This window comes from Symphalangus syndactylus, chromosome 14 (assembly GCF_028878055.3).
Source record: "Symphalangus syndactylus isolate Jambi chromosome 14, NHGRI_mSymSyn1-v2.1_pri, whole genome shotgun sequence".
NCBI classification, from domain to species: domain Eukaryota; kingdom Metazoa; phylum Chordata; class Mammalia; order Primates; family Hylobatidae; genus Symphalangus; species Symphalangus syndactylus.
In genome coordinates, this window is record NC_072436.2 from 35,704,939 (window position 1) to 35,728,624 (window position 23,686).

The 23,686-nt window shown below is 40.5% G+C and overlaps 1 protein-coding gene across 10 annotated transcripts in view; it reads left to right on the top strand.

Moving 5' to 3' along the window:
• DNAH6 (dynein axonemal heavy chain 6) overlaps positions 1–23,686 on the top strand; it is a 350,848-nt gene that overhangs the window by 230,516 nt on the left and 96,646 nt on the right. For all 10 annotated transcript variants that reach the window (XM_055243630.2, XM_055243633.2, XM_063617552.1 and 7 more), the window contains 12 exons: positions 1,072–1,212; positions 2,583–2,825; positions 4,891–5,058; positions 5,570–5,805; positions 6,987–7,248; positions 8,406–8,529; positions 9,031–9,227; positions 10,770–10,973; positions 11,727–11,852; positions 14,578–14,742; positions 17,047–17,114; positions 19,718–19,898. In XM_055243630.2, coding sequence (XP_055099605.1) covers positions 1,072–1,212; positions 2,583–2,825; positions 4,891–5,058; positions 5,570–5,805; positions 6,987–7,248; positions 8,406–8,529; positions 9,031–9,227; positions 10,770–10,973; positions 11,727–11,852; positions 14,578–14,742; positions 17,047–17,114; positions 19,718–19,898 — 2,115 coding nt within the window. The remainder of the gene's footprint in view (positions 1–1,071; positions 1,213–2,582; positions 2,826–4,890; positions 5,059–5,569; positions 5,806–6,986; positions 7,249–8,405; positions 8,530–9,030; positions 9,228–10,769; positions 10,974–11,726; positions 11,853–14,577; positions 14,743–17,046; positions 17,115–19,717; positions 19,899–23,686) is intronic.

The following is a 23,686-nucleotide window of genomic DNA, read 5'->3' on the forward strand; positions in this document are numbered from 1 at the left end:
GCCTCTGCATCAGCCGCTAGCTCCAGAGCCACGTGTCCTCCATCACATCAGGAAGCAGCTGAAATCAGGAGCCACTTCCAGAAATAATAGCTACAGGATAGTTTATCAAAGAACTAAGAATTGAACTACCATTTGATCCAGCCATCCCATTACTGGTATATACCCAAAGGAAAATAAATCATTTTACCAAAAAGAGATATGCACCTGTATGTTTCATTGCAGCGCTATTCACAATAGCAAAGACATGGAACCAACTCAGGTGCCCATCAGTGGTGGATTAGATAAAGAAATTGTGGTATGTGTGCACCATGGAATACTACACAGCCATTAAAAATAATGAAATTGTGTCCTTTACAGCAACATGGGTGCAGCTTGAGGTCATTATCATAAGCAAATAATGCAGAAACAGAAAACCAAATACCACCTGTTCTCACTTATAGCTAAACATTGGGTAACATGGACATAAAGATAGGAACAATAGACACCGCAGAATAAAAGAGCAGAGAGGGAGGGAAGGATGAAAGGGTTGAAAAACTACCTATTGGGTACTGTGCTTACTTCCTGGGTGACAAGATCAGTCATAGTCCAAACTCCAGAATCACACAATATATCTTTGTAACAAACCTACACATGTACCCCCAGAATCTAAAATAAAAGTTGAAAAAGAAAAAAAAAAAACTCCCATACCATGCAACTTCTGCCAGGCTCTGCACCTGTAAAACCTGATGCTGTGCAGCACCCTGCCCGTCTGTCCCAGATGTCCTCTGTCCCACAGCAAAACCTTGTATGACTGGCCCTTTATTCAAAGGATCTTCTTAAGTACACAGGTGAAAGGGACCTAAATCACATCCAGAATCCTAGCCGCGATGGAGTTTGCAAAATGTCATTTTTAATCTTTCCAGACTGTGTGAGAGAAAGAGGTTGGAGTGAATGTTGAACAAGAAAATTTACATATCTACTATGCTGACATTTTATATTTGATATTGGGAGCCTCAGATGCATTAGCCAACACTTATTTTCATTGTTGCTTAATCATTATTTTAAATTGAAAAATAGCTTTCTTTTTGTCAGGTGTTTCAATACTTCATCAGCAAAGTGCGTCAGAAGCTGCACATTGTTCTCTGCATGAGCCCAGTTGGGGAGGCCTTTCGGTCCCGATGCAGGATGTTTCCATCCCTTGTGAACTGCTGCACCATTGACTGGTTTGTGCAGGTTGGTGACATCCCAGGATATCTCTTTGAGAAGTTGGACTTGCTTGCTCTTTAAAGGGGTAACACATTGTCCAAGAGTAACTTATGGGTACCTGTATTAGCTTTAAAGCCTCCTAGGAATTTATTCATATAGGGAATGACCGTGGCAATCATAGAACAAAGACAAAACAGAATTTGTAAAGGAAGAGGAGACCATTGAATTTAACAATGTGGAAGTTGTCAGCGATCTCGACAAAATCTGTTTCAATGGATGGTGGGGGAAAGGGTTCAAGAGAGAAGAGGGGAGAGAAATCTGAGTCAGTGGTTATAGGCAACACTTTTGAGTTTTGACCCAAAGGAAAGCAGAGAGATGGGGCAAGAGCTAGGGGACATGTGAGGTCAAGAGAGAAGTATTTTTAAATGTGAAACACAAGCGGCGTGCATGTGTGCTGATGTAAATGATCCAGAAAAGATAAATATACTGATGATGCAGCATACCGAGTTAAGCACTGTGGGACCAGTTTCCTTGAATAAGAAAGAAGGGATGAGAATGAGTCGTCAAAGAAGGGGCTGACCTGGTCAGGGTGCATCCACAGGTGGGGAGGCAGAATATATGAGCACAGATGCAGGTAGGTGGGAAGATGTGGGGGTAAGAGCTCATTGAAGTTCTGTTTTCATTGCTATTGTTTTTTAGTGATATAGGTAGTAAGGTCATCGGCTGAGAGTGAAGAAGAAAGACTAAGTGTCAGCAGTTTAAGGAAGTAGAATCGGGTGTGAAATACTCAGGAGAGCATAAAACTGATATATTAGAAAATGTAGAAGCATTTCTGGGCTGCACTAGAAAGCTAATTATCAAAAATTTAAAGTGATACTAATTGGCAAGGTTGTACATTTTTCTCCAGCCATGCTCAGCTGCACAGTTCCAGGCATGGAGTAAGAGAGTTGCATTTGACCAATATTCAAGTGAGTTCAAAGAAGCAAGAGAGGAGCAAAGGAGTTGAGGTGTGCAGGACAGTGATTATAATGATGGACGTGAGGTCCCAACTATTAACAAACAGAGTGAGGACATAAGGTCCCTGTAACATATGTGATTTATTTATGGAATTCTAGAAGCACTCAATCATTAATTCATTCAGTCAACAAATATTTATTGAACAACTTCTGTGTGTGTGATACTGTGGAGACATATTGGTCAGTAAATGCAGACCCAGGCACCTCTCAAATGGACAGAGCCCTTCAGTTCATTAAGCACCATAGACATGAGTAGGAGTTAACTAGGTAAAGAGGGGACTGGGCAGGGAGGAGTTCCCGAGAAATATGTTTTTCTTGGTATTAAACTGTATGTTATTGAAATGACACAACAGATTTTCTAGATTTTTCCTTGATTCACAGTGGCCCAAAGAAGCACTTCTTTCTGTGTCAAAGACATTTTTCTCACAAGTCGATGCTGGAAATGAAGAACTGAAAGAAAAGCTTCCCTTGATGTGCGTGAATGTTCACTCGAGTGTCTCCAGCATGGCAGAGCGCTATTACAATGAGCTGCGCAGGCGGTACTACACGACACCCACCTCCTACCTGGAGCTTATCAATCTTTACCTGTCTATGCTGTCTGAAAAAAGGAAGCAGATTATTTCAGTAGGTTCAATATTGTCCATGAAAATATTGTTTTGCTTGAACTCAGAACTTTTGAGAATGCATGGAAACTCTATTTACTGTCTTACCTGTCAGGGCCTTGTATTAGTCCATTCTCGCACTGCTATGAAGAAATACCTGAGACTGGGAAATTTATAAGAAAAGAGATGTAATTGGCTCACAGTTCTGCAGGTTGTACAGGAAGCATAATGCTGGCATCTGCTCAGCTTTTGGGGAGGCCTCAGGAAACTTTCAATCATGGCAGAAGGCGAAGAGGAAACAGGCACATTTTATGTGGCAAGAGCAGAAGCAAGAGAGAGAGGGGGGTGGTGCCACACACTTTTAAACACCAGATCTCACAAGAACTCACTATCATGATGACAGCACCAAAGGGAGGATGGTAGTAAGCCTTGAGAAACTGTCCCCATGATCCAATTACCTCCCACCAGGCCCCACCTCGAGCATTGGAGATTACATTTCAACATGAGATTTGGGTGGGGACACAGATCCAAACCATATCAGGCCCCCTCCATCCCGACGTGTGCCCCTGACAACCTAAAATATGACCAAAAAGTGTTTCCTGCTGTTGGTCTGAGGGCCTTCTCCTTTTTCAATAATTATATATATTTTCCTTCTGCCATTTATGCAAGTATCCTTGACTCAGTAGAATGATATGGGCATCACAAGACCATCAAAGTTATGCAGTGAACTGGTCATCTCTGTGGTATTTAATACAGAGGAAAACATTTTGTTAAGCAATACAGATGGTGTTGTAAAGAACATGTGCCAGTGGTTCTGACTAAGAGCAAGGACTGGGGTATCAGCCAAACTGTGTACAGCCTATGTTCTGCCTCTGACTGTGCAACTTTGAGCACATTAGTAACTTCTCTAAGCCTTAGTAGAAAATAAGACTAAAAGAAAATCTGTATCTACCTCTTGGACTGTCATGTAATTTAAGACACTGTTAGTGAATTCCTGAAACTATGATCTGACACATATAAAGTGCTCAGAAATTAGAAGCTGCCGTCATCATCATCATCATCAGGATATTAACACGACCTGCAATTTTCTGCATTTTAAACACACTAAAAATGGAAGCATTTACAATATAGATATTTAAATTTTTTCAGAGGATTTTTACTTGGTAAAATGCCTGCCTTGTGAAATAACTTGACTGATATTTTTGATATCTGCCCATTTGAACCAAGCTTTTTTTTTTTTTTTTTTTTTTTTTTGTGACGGAGTCTCGCTCTGTCACCCAGGCTGGAGTGCAGTGGCACAATCTCGGCTCACTGCAACCTCTCCCAGGTTTGTGCCATTCTCCTGCCTCAGCCTCCCAAGTAGCTGGGACTATAGACACCCACCACCACGCCCAGCTAATTTTTTGTATTTTTAGTAGAGACGGGATTTCGCCATAGCCAGGATGGTCTCAATCTCCTGACCTCATGATCCACCCACCTCAACCTCCCAAAGTGCTGGGATTACAGGTGTGAGCCACTGCTCCAGCCATGAGCCAAGCTTTCTGACTCACCTTCGAAAAACAGTTCTTCCCAGGTGTCCCCTTTACCAGATACCAGCCCTTTGATCATGGTCAAGAGTTTTCTACCACAGGGAAGTAGGTTTCAAATCCAGCAACTAGAGCTACACCCTCTGGACCTCATCTCCCTAGGGGTCCTCAGCCCTGCTGGCCAGAGCAAACAAGCTCCCAGAGCTGCAGCCTCCAGGGATTCACATCTGGACCTGTTCCTCACTCATTCAACATGCTACCACGGAGAATAAAAACAGTACCATGTGGTCCTCACTCTCAGTGAGCCACAGCCCAGTGACATCCCACTGCTGTGGCCAGAGGGCATGGATCCAAGCAACTGTGATGAATGTCATGACCATTTCTAGAGTTCCATTACCTGAACATTTCCCAATTTGTAATATGTTCACAACATGAATTATTACAAACTGATTTACCAATTCTGTAGATGTAAAAGTCTAATACATGAGTAATATGTGTTTGATACCAGTAAACTTAGAGTTTATAATACTCATTATAATAGAAATTTTCATTGTCACTTAGGCACGAGATCGGGTGAAGAATGGTCTCACCAAGCTACTAGAAACAAACATACTAGTAGATAAAATGAAATTAGATCTTTCAGCTTTAGAGCCCGTACTTTTAACAAAATCACAAGATGTTGAAGCCCTGATGGAAAAATTGGCAGTGGATCAAGAAAGTGCCGATCAGGTATGCTGCAGTTCCTGAGAATGTGGAAAAGGCTTCAGTCAGCAACTGATCACTTATATATAATGAGACACGATTGGATTTTTTTATTATATATGTTATTAAAATAATTAAGTGATAGATTTAGCAAAGTTTTTTTTTTTTTTTTTTTTAGCAATTTAGCAATGCTTTTAAGTTGTAAACAATCTCCCTTTACTAAATCAGTTTGGCTCTGTCCCCAAGAATTGATGCAGCCCAGTGAATGGGACAGAGAACTGTGAGAAAAGCACCACCTACAAATATAAAGCAACTATGTCTCTCCTAAGACGTAACTGTTTGTTATAATAAGTTTATATTCATTATGCTATTGGCATGGCATAGATGGACAAAGGAGAGCATAAAATGCAATCTAGCTAATTCCCTTTCATCATTACTCTAATCCAAAGGGCAAAGATGACTCATTATTATTGGCTTTGTTTTAAACATTAAAATTCAAATAATGAGGCCACTTAAGCAGTCATGTTTCAATGGTTAGGTCCGTAACACTGTGCAGGAGGATGAAGCAACAGCAAAAGTCAAAGCTGAAGAAACCCAAGCAATAGCTGATGATGCTCAAAGAGATCTTGATGAGGCACTACCTGCACTGGATGCTGCCCATAAAGCACTGGATTCCTTAGATAAGGCAGATATATCTGAAATCAGGGTTTTTACAAAGCCCCCAGATTTGGTCATGACAGTAATGGAAGCAATCTCCATTCTCTTGAATGCCAAGTGAGTAATTCAGAGTCACGTATTGCCATGATACCTGGTAAGAGTTCTTTACTGTTTTCCTCCATGGTAATGTATATATTCATTCCCTTCTCTACCTTCTCATTGCTTCAGTTGGTCATTCAACAAATTGATTCAAGGAGCATTTTCTTCCCCAACATCTATTTTGTACTAGACGGTGGAAGATATATTTTTCTCTACAAGATATACACAGGCTAGTGGGAAGACAGACATGAAAGCTAATAATTTCATTACCATGTGAGAGTTGTATAGTATTGGGTGTGCTGAGAAAAGAGTGCCTAAGCCCAGCCGGGGATGTGCAAGTAGGTTTTTTGGAAAACAATGCTCTGTTGGATAGTGGGACCATAGGCGAGCTCAGGAATGAGCTTTGATGTTCTTGGAATGGGATGAGGCTGGGCAGGAGGCCAGTAATTACATCATGAAAGGTCTTGAATGCTGCACTAAACACTTCAGATTTCATCTTGCAGATACGTAGTTTTCAGACTTTCTTTAGCAATACAAACTTTTTTTCAATAAAATTATGTTGTAATGAACCTTTCTATGTAAAACTAGGCAAAGGGCTCAGAGCACCACATCACCACCAGGCCTCCAGGAGACAGGGTGGAGAGGTTCCCACTGACCCTTAAACTGGTACCTCGGTAGGACCCAAAGAGCTCTGCAGAGCACAGATAGAGAGCTGTGGGCAGAAGGGACTGAGAATCGTTGAACATTTTTTATCTAATCAGATTTTCATGGTAGAAAGATCAATCTGGCAAAAGTTCAGAAGAGCAAAGTTCAAAGAGACGTAAAGCCCAGTTAGAAAGCAATTGTAGTGTCCTGGCAGGTGATTTTAAGGGTGGGAACTATGATAAAGGAGGTAAAATGTGAGTGCCTGCAGCACTTTAAAAATAAAACTATTGTTTCTATAATGCCTTACATTTCTAAAACTATGATTTTGTAATTCTTTCTCTACCAAAGCTGGGTCGCATGGAACCTTAGTCACCCATTTTCTTTTCACCCCCTGAATTGTGGTGCGCCTAACTACCAATTACTAAAATTATAGTGCCAAGATTAAAATTACCCACATACTGGGATAATATCATAATGTTCTCAGAGAAATACATTTCTTTTGTTCTTATACTACTTCATTTCAGTGCCATTAATATATCATGTCTGTCTTTCAGGCCTGATTGGCCATCAGCAAAGCAACTTCTTGGTGACTCTAACTTTCTAAAAAGGCTTTTAGAATATGATAAGGAGAACATAAAGCCTCAGATATTGGCAAAGCTTCAAAAGTATATTAATAATCCTGATTTTGTGCCTGAAAAAGTGGAGAAAGTGTCCAAAGCATGTAAATCTATGTGCATGTGGGTAAGAGCTATGGATTTGTACTCTCGAGTGGTCAAGGTCGTCGAACCAAAAAGACAAAAGCTCCGCGCCGCACAGGTACATTTTCTGTATTGTGATATTTTATAGACTTGAAGGCCATGATTGCCAGTCATTTCAAGTTCTCTGTATAATGTTACTGTGGTCCTATGCAATATAGACAGTGACAAAACTCTTGGAAATTAGCTTTTGTTTTAAACAAGAGCTGGCAATTTTTTTTTTTTTTTTCAGAAATTGCCTCTGAAATCAGCCTTCTTTCAGCATAAGAGGAACATGAGTTCCTCAGTATATTCATCTGAAAAAAAGGGAATTAATCTATTTTTTTAAGGTACTTTTTAGCTCAAGCATCTGATGGTCTGTATTTCCGTTTGCTAAATACTTCCATGCTTAATGGTGTCATCTGAGGTTTTAGAACCAGCTTAACCCTGTCATTGGATGTGAAGCCCTTCATCTTCCCAAGAAGAAAAAAGAATGATCATTTAGTGGAGCAGGTTACTGAAAGAACTGTGGCTATAGAGCAGGGGTTGGCAAACTTTTTCTATAAAGACCCAGAGAATAAATATTTTATGCATTGCAGACTATATGGTCTCTGCAGCAAGTACTCAGCTCTGCTGTTGCAGCACAGAAACAGTCATTGACAATAAATAGATGAATAAGCATGACTATGTTCCAATATAACTTTATTTATTGAGACTGGAGTTCAAATTTCACACAATTATCACATTTCATGAAATATTATTCTTTTAAAGATTTTTTTCTAATTATTTAAAAATGTAAAAACCATTCTTAGCTTGCAGACTGTACAAAAACAGGCAGCAGGCTAGATTTGACCTGCAGGCCATAGTGTGCAGACCTCTGATGTGGAGAACTAGTTAGGAAATATTAGTTTCCACTATGGCATGAATATTTAATTTGTTGCATCATTTAAAATTAATAATCCATTGTGATACCTAATTCATCCCAAACGCTCAGTACACTCGTTTCTCTATTATGATTTATTCTGTTGGGCTTTATTATTGATTTTGTTTTGTTTCATTTACTTCTGTTCTTGTATTTTACTCTAATTTATATTTGTTTTAACTTTATATATCACATCAAAGTCTTTTTGGACATGAAAAGAGGAACATATATAAAATTTTTTTTAGATCTGTATTATTAATGGGCAAATTCAGCCTTCTTTTTGGCCCTGTTCTTAAACAGTTGCTTGATTTTATTAGGCTGAACTTGACATTACCATGGCTACCCTGAGAGAAAAGCAAGAATTACTAAGACAAGTAGAAGATCAAATACGGGCCTTACAAGATGAATATGACAAAGGTGTAAATGAAAAAGAAAGCCTGGGTAAGTAACTCATAAAATTTACATTGGCCAGGAAATGCCTGATTTTCAGAAGTAGGAAGAAGTTTTTGCCAATTGGGTTTCAGCTTTTATCCAATGTGTAGAATGTATTTTCATTAGCCTTCTAGGATCAAATAAGAACTCATATGTTTTATATATTCAACATCCTGTACCTGAACAAGCCTTACTGGAGCATGTTATATTGAAACACAAAACAGTATGTGAATTTGATCCAGAAACTAAATACTACAAGGATACAGAAAGCACTGTCTTCAGCCAGAGTAATAGAGTATCAAAAAAAGAGTTTTCGATATGGAAAAGGCAAACTTAGACTTGGTGCTGAAATGGGAATTAATGCTGAATTGGTGTAAGGTTTCATAGAGATGTATTGACATCATTAGCTAAATAATGCTATTCTGCTATAAAAAGAAACAGGTAGATAAGCTTTTAATACTTTACGAAAATATTTAATTGTACAATCTGATTTTCTTAAAATTTTTCTAGCAAAGACCATGGCCCTGACAAAAGCACGTCTAGTACGTGCTGGAAAGCTGACGGCAGCATTAGAAGATGAGCAGGTTCGATGGGAAGAAAGCATACAGAAGTTTGAGGAAGAAATATCAAATATCACTGGGAATGTGTTCATAGCAGCAGCTTGTGTGGCCTACTATGGGGCTTTCACAGCCCAGTACAGGCAGTCAGTGAGTAACCCTGCTTTTTGTAAGGAGGGGTAAGAAGCAGCTGAAACTGGAGCCGGGGGTTGTTCATTTTTCTGAGTTCAGATGGAGGCTCTTCGCTGTAGAGGTTCTTCATGGTAGAATTTCTTTATATATTTCACAGCCCTTCACTCCCCCATCAGCCAGTGATGGTCTTACCCCTAGGCTTTCCTTAACACGTTCGTCCCTTTCCTTCTCCTGTCTTAGAAAGCTATTCATCATTTACACAGCTCAAAAACCTGGGGGGAGGAAAAGAGACAGTGAGTCCCCTACCTTTATGATCAGAAGTGGCATGTAAAGCCAGCCTGGATGAGGTGTTCTCAATTGGTAAAACTGCAACAGAGGGCCAGTCAACAGAAAGGAGCAGGCAGGACCAGGAGGAATCTGTGCTTCCTTAGGCTTTTATTGCTATAAAAAAGAAAGCCTCAGCCAGGTGCAGTGGCTCATGCCTGTAATCCCAGCACTTTGGGAGGCCGAGGCGGGTGGATCACCTGAGGTCAGGAGTTCAAGAGCAGCCTGGCCAACACTGTGAAACCTCATCTCTACTAAAAAAAAAAAAATACAAAAATTAGCCGGCGTTGGGGCGGGTGCCTGTGATCCCAGCTACTGGGGAGGCTGAGGCTGGAGAATTACTTGAACCGAGGAAGCGGAGGTTGCCGTGAGTGGAGATCGCGCCATTGCACTCTAGCCTGGGCAGCAAGAGCAAACTCTGAAAAAAGAAAGAAAGAGAGAAAGAGAAGAGAAAGAAAGAGAGAGAGAGAAAGAGAGGGAGGGAGGGAGGGAGGAAGGAAGGAAGGAAGGAAGGAAGGAAGGAAGGAAGGAAGGAAGGAAGGAAGGAAGGAAAGAGCCTTTCATTTATCAGAGAATAAAAGTTTCATCTACATGCATTTTCCAGGAAATGAAATTATTTGAAAGAATTTTACAGTCATTTTTTTGAAATGTCTTCCTAAAAATGTTTACCCTTGTCCTTGAGTTATAAAACCTGATATAGTACTCTCACATAGACTCTCCAGGAGCTCTAAGCTCTTAGGGTGCCATATTTCTCACTGGGGCCAATTGTGCTTTTTGGGGACAGACAGTTCTCTGTTGTGCATGACTGCACCACTCATTGAAGGAGGTCATATGCCAACATCCCTTTCCCTCATCTACTGATTGCTTGTACACCCTCAGTCATTGTGATAACCTGAAACTTCTCCATATGCTTTCAGACTCTCCCAACAGGGAAAATACAAACCTGGTTGAAAACCACTGTGACAACCCAGTCATTTACACATGAGACAACTGAGGTCCAAATAGAGGGAATGATGTTTCCAAAGTCACATCTAACTAATGGTATAGTTAGAGTACCTAGGCCTCCTGATTTTGGTCTACTTCCTGTGTCCCATGCTCTGATGCCAGCACATCTGTGGAGATCGGGAGGGCTTAGCTCTTCAGCCACTGACTTACCACTGCCCACCACATTTTGCATGTGCCCTCGTTTACTGAGTGTTCCTGACTCTACTCAAGTAAGCCTTCCCCCTTCTACAGCTTATAGAGTGTTGGATCCAGGACTGTCAGTCTCTGGAGATCCCAATCGATCCTTCCTTCAGTCTCGTTAACATTCTTGGAGATCCCTACGAGATACGGCAATGGAACACTGATGGGCTGCCCCGTGACTTGGTATCAACAGAAAATGGCGTTTTGGTTACTCAAGGCAGAAGATGGCCTTTGATGATTGATCCCCAAGGTCAGGTGTGTAGCAAATGCTTAAGAGAGTGGCTTTTGGTTCTGCTTAATGTTGAGCTAGCTATTAAAAATTATAAAAGTGGGCTTCAATGTACTTGGAGATTTAGATTTAACATACATGGAGATTTAGACCCAGAAGAGACTGTTAAAGTCCTCTAGTCCAAGTCCCTCATTTTGTGGATGAGAAAGTAAGAAAGGAAGAATTGAAGTGCTCCCATACTTGATTTTGATTGGTTTTGTTTAGGGGAATGACCGTTCGTTTTTTGTTTTCTTTGAGGGCAGAAATCAACAGATCTTCATTCTTCTGTAGTCCTTGTTCCTAAAAGGTCTGAGGAATGAGAGTGAAGTCAGGGTATGATCAAATTTTAGGGCAAGCCTGACTGGAATTTACAGTTGACAGCATCCCATTTTCTGACTCCCTAAGTTCATGGATCAGGTTGTACTAAATAGGGTTTGGAAGAGGGAGCCACTGTGGAAGCAAGGGAGACCAACATGAATACCATAAACATGAACTCTGTTCCCAGATGACTCTTTTCTTTATTTCTTCCACATCTAAACAAAGAGAAGAGTCCCAAACATTGTGCTTAAAAGATGTCTTTATTGTCGGGGGTGGGGCAGGGCAGTATAGTTTATATATTTCAAATTTGTTTCTAGATTGAATAACATTTCCACATTTCCACACTTTCTTCTAAAGCTTTCGTTTTCTAGCCATTTATTATGCTCTAAAGCAAATGTTCTGCTCTGTGCTTTTCCAAACAGGCAAACCATTGGATAAGGAACAAGGAAAGCAAAAGTGGTTTAAAGATCATTAAGCTTACAGATAGTAATTTCTTACAAATACTCGAGAATTCAATCCGACTTGGTTTACCTGTCTTACTGGAAGAGGTTTGATTTTCACTTCCTTTTCTCATGTTAGTTCCCAACTTTCAAATCATATCTGGAATCCTATATAGGCCACATCCCCGTCATGCTAAAGACACCAGTCAACTCCATTTTCAAATTGGTCAGACCAGTTCCTCTTCTCCTTAAACAATACATTATCACATTGCAAGAGGGGTGGGAGGGAGGACCTGTTGACTTTCAGACATTGTTTTAGTGTTAAGAGGGCTGGTCTCTGTTTCCTGACACTGCTGTTTCACAGGCCTCATTATGGCCCTTGATGGTGAGCTGCCCTGAAAATTCACAACAGTAGTGCAGTCAGGATTATGTACATACACTAATGATGTGAAGCGAGTAAAATATTCTAGTGGATATAAACATTATTTTTTACTTGGGCATAAGTCAGAATTGGATTGAGTGAATTAGATAAGAATGAACTTTTGTTAAAAAAAAAAGAAGAAGAAAGAAGAAGAAGGAGGAGAAGGAGGAGGAGGAGGAGGAAGAAAGAAGAAGAAGAAGGGGCAGTGTTGTTTGTTGAGTCTAGGTGCTCCATTTCTTTGGCTATCATTGCAAGAATGGATGTTTTTTAAAATTGTTCCCTCATTCAAACATTATTTGAGAACCAGTCGCAAAAAATATAGATGTGGTTTCTGTCCTCAACAGCTTACAATTGAGGTGGGGACAGAGACAGTAAACAGAGAAAGAAAGAGAGAAGAAATGAGAGAGAGGGAGGGGAGGAAACTTGTGATCAGAGGTTTGAAAGGGTAAAGAGGGGGCTGGGATAGTCACCAATGGATAGGCCACCAAGGCTGGTCTGACCTAGATGTGTGGATAAAGGGAGTAATTTAAGCTGTGACCTATGTGATGAGCTCAGCCATATGCCAGGCTTAGAGAGAAGGGCTTCCCCAGCAAAGGGAACAGCACAAAGGCCCTGGGCACAAAAGAGATTGGTTAATGATCATGGTTTATTTTCCTATAAGTAATAAAGGAACAAGCAAGCCAAAACATGGGCTGTGAGTTGAATCTCAGTTTAACCATGCCTAGAAGTATCACTGCTTCATCAGAAAGAAAGAAAGCTCAAAAAGACCATGGACCAGGGCAGTTTAGCTGCAGCACCTGCATGATGACTAGGAATTGTAATCAATATGTTAGCATTAACTAATATTTATTGCATGTTCACTCCATGCCAGACTCTGTTCTCAGTATTTTATGTATATTAACTCATTAATCCTCACTGCCCCATCACAAGATAGTTACTATTGTTATTCCGTTTTGTCAATGAGGAAACTGAGGCATGGAAGGGTTACATAAACTATCCAAGCAGCCTTGCCTGCCTAGGAAATCCACAAGTTACACTATCCCCCACTCAAGCCACAAAGAGCACAAGGGGCCTCAGTGTGACCAAGCTTGGCCTTGACCAACACGAGGGTGATTCTGTAATGGATCCCAGTCACAGGAGAGAGTGAAGTCTCCAGAAAACTTCGGCACAGGTATTTTAGCTCCAAACTGGTGGACTCCTGAACTCAGGTTTACTTCATGACACGGGAGATCCTGAGGGACTTTCCTGTTTCATAGCAGCAGACAAGGTTTTCTGTGATGTTCTGCCTCTGGACAGAAGAGTGTTTTAACTGTAGCAGAGTGCTCTTGGGAGAGGGGGTGGGCCCTTGTCAGGGCCCCAGCCATGAACAGGACACTCTGACCAGTCCTCCCCAATTCTCTGTGTCTTGGGGTCATCAGCATTATACACCTAGCTGCTTTCTACATTTGCTAGGGTGGTGTATTCAAACTTTGTCTCCACCCATTCATGGGTATGAAATCAGTTTAGACCATCTCAATCAACATTTTCAAATGAAATAAAATTTTTTAAACCCAAAATTATATTGAATAAAGGTAAATTTTATCTCATAAACTTTTATTTGAAGAATTTACATGTGTGGGTACCATGTCACAATGTGAAATAGATTTGTTACAATGGATGACAGTCAAATTTTGAAAGTCCCTGGGCCATGGGACCCCATCACATACGTCCTGACATAAAAATGTTTCTGATGGGATCCCTGGGCAATATCTCCATGCCCACATTCCTACCAACAGTCATATTTGCTTTGAGGAAAAAGGCATAACTATCATGTAGAATAGGCGTTCATAGACTTTTTCTATAGAGAGCCAGGGAGTAAATATTTCAGTTTTTGCAGGCCTCGTGCAGTCTCTGTGCATATTCTTCCTTGTTTTGTTTTGGTTTAGTGTTTTTTTGTTTGTATGTTTTTACAACCCTTAAAAAAAGTAAAAGCCATTCATAGCTCAAGAGCCATAGAAAAATGGCCACATGGGGCCAGATTTGGCCTGCAGGCTGTCATTTGCCAATCGCTGGTTTTAAACAACCATGAAAATGAACAGATCTTCATTTGTGTGGAGCCTGTTGAAGTCCAACCCACAATGACTTAATCTACCCAGCTTCTCTTTTCTTCTCATGGAAATGAATAGTGTGTAAGATTGATCTAAATAGATATATTGCCTTCAGATGCTCTTATTTCCTTAGGTTGCTAATAAAATGCTTGCTGGAAAATAGGTACTGTTAGAGGTAGTGTGAGGATGTTAATAAATATCCATCAGATCACTGGAAAATTATTCATTCACAGTACATTTTGAGGCCTAAGGAATATTGTGAAGTTGATGCTATCCATTTTAATTGCTTCTTTTTGTATTGTCCTGTTTTGTTTTAATTTCTAAGCTTAAGGAAACCTTGGATCCAGCTCTAGAACCCATTCTTTTGAAACAAATTTTTATCAGTGGTGGCCGACTACTCATCCGTCTTGGAGACTCAGACATTGATTATGACAAAAACTTTAGGTTCTATATGACAACCAAAATGCCAAATCCCCACTATCTGCCTGAGGTATGAACCACTGGTCTGGAATTCTCAACTTAGCTGGATTATTATGGTGTAATGAATCTCTGAAGTTTGATGGGCTCCCACCCGGAGGGAAAGCTCTCTCCCATTCTCCCCTGTCTCCTATACACTCCCCTTTCTTCCACCATCTTCCATTCTTGCTTCTCTTCTGAGCTTTGATTCTGATTCCAATCACCCTTGTCATCACCAACTAGTTAGGCTGCAAGCCCCTACCCACTGGGGCCCAGGCCAATGCTCTGTCTCGCCCCACTGCGCACTCTCCAGTGCCCTCGCCATCTCCCTCCTGGTCCACAGCCACTCCTCCTAAACACAGGGCATCCCCCTTTTAAACTCTCTCTTTCCTCCATCAGCAAAGACTATTTTTGTCCCTGTTATTATGACTAATAAATGAATCAGAGCTTAGTTGAGAGTCCACGGGGCTGCGGTTTGGGGGAGGAGGAGGTGTGAGGTGTCATTATTTAAATGTGCAAATGCCCACAGCATATGTGCCCAAATAAAGAGGTCACCCATTTGAAAACTCTAGGAAGAAGACAACACTAGAGAATCATGATCTAGAGGTCCAGTGTCTACACTTAGAGTTATGGGTGGTGGGGGTATCTTGTCCCCTTCTAATGCTCTTAGATTCTTTGAGAGGAGCTGTGTGAGCTCCACTCCATACATATGTCCCTGAGACTCAGAAGACTCTAGAAGAACCCCTACTCTAGTACTACAGTGTCCAAGGTAGTTGCAACAGAAATGAAGACAGCTGGGACTCCATTGCCCCTCCCACAGAGCTCCCACGGGGCTCTCCCTGGCCACAACCCTCCTAACATGCCCAGTTGCTGCCCCAGCTCCAGGCACGTCTGTGTACTCTGCAGGCTCTTACCTAGGAAAGGAACTTGACCTCAGAACTTTACTTCTTCACCACCACAACCCTCCCAAAAATATCCTTAAATATACCATTCCAAAGAGTGTCACATTCATTTTAGCTGTTGAATTGCTCATAGCTATCTGTCTTCACCAGATATGTTCAGGTTGAATGAAATTGACACACTTCTTGAATAAGATGGGGAAATATCATTGAAAGTTCAAGTTAGGATTTTCCTCATCAGCCTCGAGGAGTTTAATTACACAGCCACTGCCAGGGCTCATGTCCCAAGTCCCATTTCAGAGTTTAGAAAAGTGACCAACATTACCAGAGGCTGGGAAGGAGAGTGGAGGGGAGCAGGAAGGTAGGGATAGTTAATGGGGACAAAAATATAGTTAGATAGACTACATAAGATTTAGTTTATAATAGTGCAACAGGGTGACTACAGCCAACAATAATGTATTGTACATTTAAAAATAACTAAAAGAGCATAATCAGAATGTTTTTAACTCAAAGACATGATAAATGCTTGAGGTGGTGGATACCGCCCCCAAAAAAGAAGTGTGACCCACGTGCCAACTTTCACTGTTTGATTTCTCACTTATTTAACTTTTGAGAGGGTGTATTGCCCACAAGACCCAAGCCTAGCTCTGTGACGGGGGGCAAATTATCCCATTTCCAGGACCCTCAGGTCAATCATCTCTAAAAAGAGATCAATCCTACTTCAAGGATTTTGTAATATGGCAAATATTACAAAGTTACAATATGTAATTTACCATATTACAAAATCCTTGAAGTACGATGCCATATGTTCATTCACACACTCTTGTTATACTTATTGGTTTTTGCTATTGACTTATCGAGTGATGTCAGAATATATTATAGTAATGATTTTTCATTAAAATGTTATTAGACAAAGCATATAAAACTTTGTTTATTATCAATAATAGCTTCTTTCAAGCAAAGACACATTGTGTCATAAGTAAATAAGTGATTTATTACCTCATTTAGTTCTCACAGCTACCGTATGAGTTTTTACTATAAATATCCAAATTTTTAAATATCAGAAACTAAAGCTCAGCACAGATGAGTGGCTCATCCAAGATGACACAGTCACTAAAGGGTGCAGCTCAAATCTGAACCCAAGCTATCAATTCCAAAATACTGCTTTTAATCCTTCGCTGGCTCACCTTTCCGTAAAACACCACATAGGATTCTATAACTGTGGTGTTTGAGGAGCAAGATTGTTACTCATACTGGCAGGGAAAAACGTGAGGATTTTATAAGCCACATTACACCTGAAGTATGTGTGGGGGTAGGTGTGTGTGCAATTAGACCTGAGATACATCCACCTGGGTAGTAATGAGCTGTGTTCTAATAAAGAAAAGTATTTTATTAGTTTGCACTTAAGCATTTTTATGCACTCTGTGCTTCTCTTCCAGGTATGCATTAAAGTTACCATTATCAATTTCACTGTAACAAAATCAGGTCTGGAGGATCAGTTGTTAAGGTAAAAAACCAGGGACTTGGGGGGAGGGAGGGGGTGTCGTGGGTTTCCTAAATATTTTGTTTAGAAATATTGACAGTTTTCTGCTGTGTAAGAGCACTACACATGAACCCTTAATAAAAAAAAATACAAGTAAGTGGCCAAGTTCTTTACCTTTCCATAGCTGCTCAGAGCAGCTGATCTTGTCTACCGTCTTCTCAAGGACGTCAAGGATAGACCCTTAATTCCCCACCCCCAGTGTCTGAACCAGGCTGGCAGCCCAGCCCTGCCTCTTCCCTTCACTAGGATTTCCATCTTGAGCAAGTGAACGAAGTCAGTCTTTCTGTTGTTCCTAGAAATGCACTGGTCCATACCTGTGAAAAAGCAGTTTCTCCAAATATATTTGTTCCAGCTTCACTGGTCTTTAGGTATTTTCTTAGTGTATTTAACTGTCCACTTCAAATATATGTGTGTGTGTGTGTGTGTGTATATGTGTGTGTAGATATATATATATATGTGTATATATACGTATGTATGTATATATGTGTATATATGTATATATGTATGTATATATGTATGTGTGTGTATATATATATATATATATATGCTTTCTTAGTATATTCTGTATGTGATTAAATCCCTATTTCCCAAATATTGTATTATGAGTTGTTAATATTAATCATCAGAGTTAGCCAAGAGTTTCAGGAGATAAACTTTTAAAATATTTATTAAAATAATAACATTGATGTTGATTCAAAATTAATTTTATATTTAATATATATATTTAACACATATGTACACATATGTATGTATATAGGAATACATATGTATGTATTTTTATTCACTCTAAAGAAACATATAATTTAGACCCACGTTCAAAAGAAATATCCCTTATATTCAAGTCAAGATCATCCTGACTTACCCATGTTGTGACTAATGAGCTTAAGTCTTATTTCTCTAGTTTGTTTTAGGAATTATTCTGCCAGCTGCTAACTTGCTTACGTTCCACTAGGTTAACTTCTTTCCAATTAAAGTTTATTTCACCATATTTTATGAATATGTTCTAAGGACTTGGCTGAACACTTTGCATACCAGTTTATTCCTGTGCATAGTTAAGCTCAGCTGTGTCACTAAGCTCCCAGCATGTTAGGCTGCTTGGGACAAGAAGGAGAAGTGCCCTGATAAGAACACGAGAAATGCTGGGACTCAGTCATGGTGTGCAGTATCTCCCTGCTATTTCTCCTAGATTGATGGCATTGAAAAGGGAAGCTAACACCCCTTAGCCAGGGTGAGGATGGAGCTGGGTCTGCCTGTGTTCTGACAGGGCGTCACCTATTTCAGTTGCCCTCTGCTCTGCTAAGCTCCTGGACAGGCAGTGATACACATTGTGCTCAATTGCTCATTGCAGTTTTCCTCAGATCCTCTCAATTTTGAACACCCACAGTTCACCTCCCTGCCTACTGGAGAATGCCAACCACAATGCCTTAGTCCTTCTGGCGCAGCACAAGGCCATTTTTCAACTTCAAGGAATTCCATTCAGCCACCCAGACTGTCCACCTCCTTTTGTCTTCCTTTCTATTTCCAGAAACTTTAACTCACCTCACAGACTTCCTTGGCAGGCTCTTTTGATTCTTAACTTGACTAATTTGATTAAGGTTTCTCTCAAGCTGTTTCCTGAGCTCACCTTTATCTTAAAAATTCCTTAAACTACTGTCTTCTGAAAAACTTATTTAAACAGTTGAATTTGAGGTTATGATTTTTAATATTCTTTATATTATAATTTCAAGGTGTCTGAATTCAGCATGTACATAACAAGTAAATAATGGGTTGTTACTTGAGGCAGCATACTAGTAACAGTGCATGCTCTGGAGCCAGCAGACCCAGGTACAAGCCCGGCTTGGCCTTTCATAGCCATGTGATCTCAGGAAGTGACCCACTAGAGTCTGTTTGTTCATCTGCAAGCTGGGGGTGATAACCACAGTGCCCACCTTATGGGGGCATTCAAAGGATTAATAGATAATCCACATAAAACTCTTAGCAGGGTGCATTGCATAGAGTAGTGCTTCATAAAGATTAACTCTTGCAAATGGAGACTGGGAGCAAATTATGAAAGAACAAGTGAAGGGAGATGTAAGTTCACCTGTTTATACAAGGGTGAAGCTGGAGGTAAGGCTCCTTTCTCATATGCAATCAAAAATCATTTCACGGAGGTGGTGTGATTTCAGAATCTGCCATGTTGGTACAGAAAGAATATTCAAGGCACTGTAAATATTCCAGGCACCATTTTCATCTTGGCACAAGCAAGCATTAGAGACAGAAATTGAATGATTAGAGAGATCAAGTATTAAGCAGGTCTTCCTAAGAGATGAGCAGAAGGTATGGGAACTTCAGTAGTATGCATCCCTAAAATACAAGATAAGGGATCAGAATTGACAGGTAGTTGAGTCAGAAGCTATTGTGTAAACCCAGCAAAAGAGACATGGTGTGCATTCAGATATGGCCATCAGCATTAATGCTCAGCTAAATAGTATTCAGAATAAGAACAATTACAAACAGAGAAAGAAAAATAGAAGCAACTTTGAGGCACTGGCGGAAACATAATTTAGGTATCTGAACTTTGGTTTTAGTGATGTGGTGCGACTTGAAAAACCCAAGTTGGAAGAACAAAGAATCAAGCTCATTGTGAGGATCAACACTGATAAAAACCAGTTGAAAACTATCGAAGAGAAAATCCTGAGAATGCTCTTTACCTCTGAAGGAAATATTCTGGACAATGAAGAACTTATTGACACACTCCAGGATTCAAAGGCAAGTAAAATATTTTTAGTATTTATGGAAAGTGTGTTACTTCAAAAGTTATAACTACAGCCTTTGAGGGTCCTGCAAGGGCTTTTAAAGCAAGACAGGGGCCACACTGGGCTTCCATGGACACACAGACGGGTGCCTGCCTGTCAGGGCTCCTTGCCAACCAAAGAAACTTGGAGAAACTATAGACCGCTGCTCCTCTTGTCTGCATTTCTTAAATAAAACACATAAAGAACTGGGGCACGATATAAATTGAAAGGAACAAACACAACAAACTTTCATATGAATGCCATCACCTGTAGGAAGCCTCTCTCTGATATTCCCAGTTGGAATTAACTTCCTCCTCCTCAGAACTTCTATAGTATCTTATCTGAATCTCTACTACAGTACTTGACACTGTTTATCCTGTGTCACAGTTATCCAATTACATGGCTTATCTCTTTTGTTGGGTTGTTAAGTTCTATGCAGTGGGAATCTGTGAATAGTTCATTTTGATATTCGTTCTCCAAGGATTACACATGGTGGTTGCACACAATTGGTACTCAACAAAAACGTGTCGATAGTAAGATGAAGTTTTACCTTAAACTTAAAATTCTTCAGTAAATTATTTCTCAGATTCAAACTGTCATTTAAGGAGTGCATACTAAGAACAAATGATTTTCACCCACTTGTGAGAAACAAAATAATTTACTGAAAAAAAAATCCCCTTGACTTTATTAAACCAGAAACACATAGGTTATATTTTTTGCTTTTGTTGACATCAAAACTGGTTGACTGCTTTATATTGTATAGTCCCTTTAGATTGCAGTATTAAAACAGTAATAAGCAAGTAATTTTGGGCCTCTGTTTTCTTCCTCTCTCCTTTAGCTTGTTTGTTCATAGATCTCTTTATCCTCCTCTTGTTCATTCTTCCTTGGGTTTTTTTATTTTTTTATTTCTGGTGGTTGTCTGTTAGCCCACTTATTTTTACTTTTTAGCAAAGTTTTACATGCCAACTCTTTAAAGAGTGAAGTATTTCCACAAGGCTTATTATGAAAAATAGCATTCCGTGCCTTCTCTTCCCACCAGCCACCCATGCCTCCCTTCACAGTGGCAGCTTTCTTGATTTTTTTGTTTTTTGTTTTTTATTTTGTTTTGTTTTGTTTTGAGACAGGGTCTCGCTCTGTCACCCATGCTGGAGTGCAGTGGCATGATCATGACTCGCTGCAGCCTTCATCTCCTGGGCTCAACCTATCCTCCTCCATCAGCCTCCTGAATATCTGGGACTACAAATACACAACACCATGCCCAACTAATTTTTCACTTTTATATTTTTTATTTTTTGTAGAGACAGTGTCTCACTATGTTGCCCAGGTTAGTCTTAAACTCCCAACCTCAAGCAATCCTCCTGCCTTGGCCTCCCAAAGTGTTGGAATTACAGGAGTGAGCCACTGTGCCGACCAAGGCAGCTACTTTCATTTTGCATCTTAACTGTTATCTGTACCTCTAACACACACACACACACACACACACCTTCCCATCCTCTGGCCTCCCACTGTAGTTATATCCTGATTATAGCTGAACATTAAATGTTAACATTGCCTAAGGGTGAAGATCTGGCTATAAGTATTTGGAGTCTGAGAGGAGAAGAAGGGCTAGGGTCTCAGCATCCAGTCTGCATACAGTCATCCAGTCACTCTGTTTTAGTTCCTTCCTTCCATTAGAAAACCCTCTCTTTTACTTTCTCCAAAGGAAATTTCTATTTTTTCTGCCAGGGTGAGAAAGGGACAAACCCCTGGCCGTGGGTGGCATGGGAAGATGACCTAGGGGGTCTTTTTACAACCAATTCTTATTTTAAGCCCTTCCCACTTCCAAGAGTGCTTCTTGCTACTAATTCTTAAGCCTGTGAGGAGGATTCTGTTTTATAAATTGAGTGAGTTCGTGGCTATCCACTTTTGCCAGTGTAGGAATCCATTTTTCTGGGTCTGCTAAGTCATTGCCACCCTTCTGTCTGCTTTCGAGCTCCCAGAATTCATTGATATTTCCTCTCCCATTCTTCCTATCTTTATTGGTTTAGTCTGCATTTTTAAGCCTTTTCCTACAATTTTTTGTAGTTTCAGTAGGAAGTGAAGATAGATACACATGTGATGACTGCCATCTTTATCTATAGCTGGTTTATTTGTTTTGCAAGGAGTTGCCTTGGAGTCATCCTTTCTATAGAGCAGGGATCAAACCGATCCTTGGCTGCGTTTCCTGCCACTTCTTGGCTACAGTTTATACTCCTCTCAACTCTCAGAGTCCTTACATAAAAATATGTCTCATATTCTCTAAACGCAGCTGAAACCTCAAGTCTGTAGGGCATAATGTCTACAAGTAGTTGCCTAACTCAACGGAGGCATACAGTATTCTAATATTCTTTGGCAAAGAGAAGAAAACGATCCACTTTCCTTCTGTTTGGCCCTGGGTTCTACATTATCAGTGCCTTGTGCTCCCTAAGACATAAAGAATTATTTGTTAGTGGGCCTACATGATCCACCAGCTGCTCCCATATCAACTTTTTTTTTCTACTTGGATTTGAAAGCTTTAGTTGAGTCCCATATTAAGATAGGGGTTTCCTATTCAACTCTGCCCTTTATTTCCCCTTCAGCTCCCTAAGGGGTTATTACAGGGAGAGTTTGAGCTTTCTGATTCCTGGATACAGCTTCTGCACTGAATCCTTCCCCTCCCTTTCCTGGTGTGCTGGGGTAAACAGTCTAGACTTATACTCTTTATTATGGTAGATAGCCACTAGCCATAGGTGGCTGTTGAGCACTTCAAATATGGCTAGCCTGAATTAAGATGTGTTGGTAGTGTAAAATACACAACAGATTTCAAGGGCTAAATCCAAAGAAACAAAATATCTCGGTAACTTTCTTTTTTTTTTTTTTTTTTTTGAGACGGAGTCTTGCTCTGTCGCCCAGGCTGGAGTGCAGTGGCGCGATCTCGGCCCACTGCAAGCTCTGCCTCCTGGGTTCACGCCATTCTCCTGCCTCAGCCTCTCCGAGTAGCTGGGACTACAGGCACCCACCACCACGCCCAGCTAATTTTTTGTATTTTTTTTTTTTTTTTTTTTTTGAGACGGAGTCTCGCTCTGTCGCCCAGGCTGGAGTGCAGTGGCGCGATCTCAGCTCACTGCAAGCTCCGCCTCCCGGGTTCAGGCCATTCTCCTGCCTCAGCCTCTCCGAGTAGCTGGGACTACAGGCGCCCGCCACCGCGCCCGGCTAATTTTTTGTATTTTTAGTAGAGATGGGGCTCAGTAACTTTTATGTGGATTATATGTTGATAATATTTTGGGTATATTAAAAATATATTATTAAAATTAATCTCACTTATTTCTTTTTATTTTTAATAAATTCAGAAAATGTATGATTATTTATGTGGCTCACATTATATTTCCATTGGAAAGCACTGGTCTATACAGGAACTTGATGATTCCTCTTAGCTTTGATGGAGCAAATACTGAGCAGTCAGTTCCCTTGGTGATATTTCATGGTCCCTGCTCTAGACCCTTTGACTTTCTAGAGAAAAAAGGATCTCCCAACCTAGGGATATCCACCTCTGAAAAACAGTGGGGGAAGGGAGAGGAGGCAGGGACAGACGGCAGTAGAAAGAGAGAGACTGAGAGACACAGAGAAGGGAATCTTGGAAGGCCCATTGGCCAGAGGGCTCCCCAGACCCATAAACCCAAAATGCAGAAAGCCAAAAGACCTTGAAAGTTTCTCTAACTCACTTAGGGTTATAATCCTCCACAAACAACAGCTTCTATCCCGTAT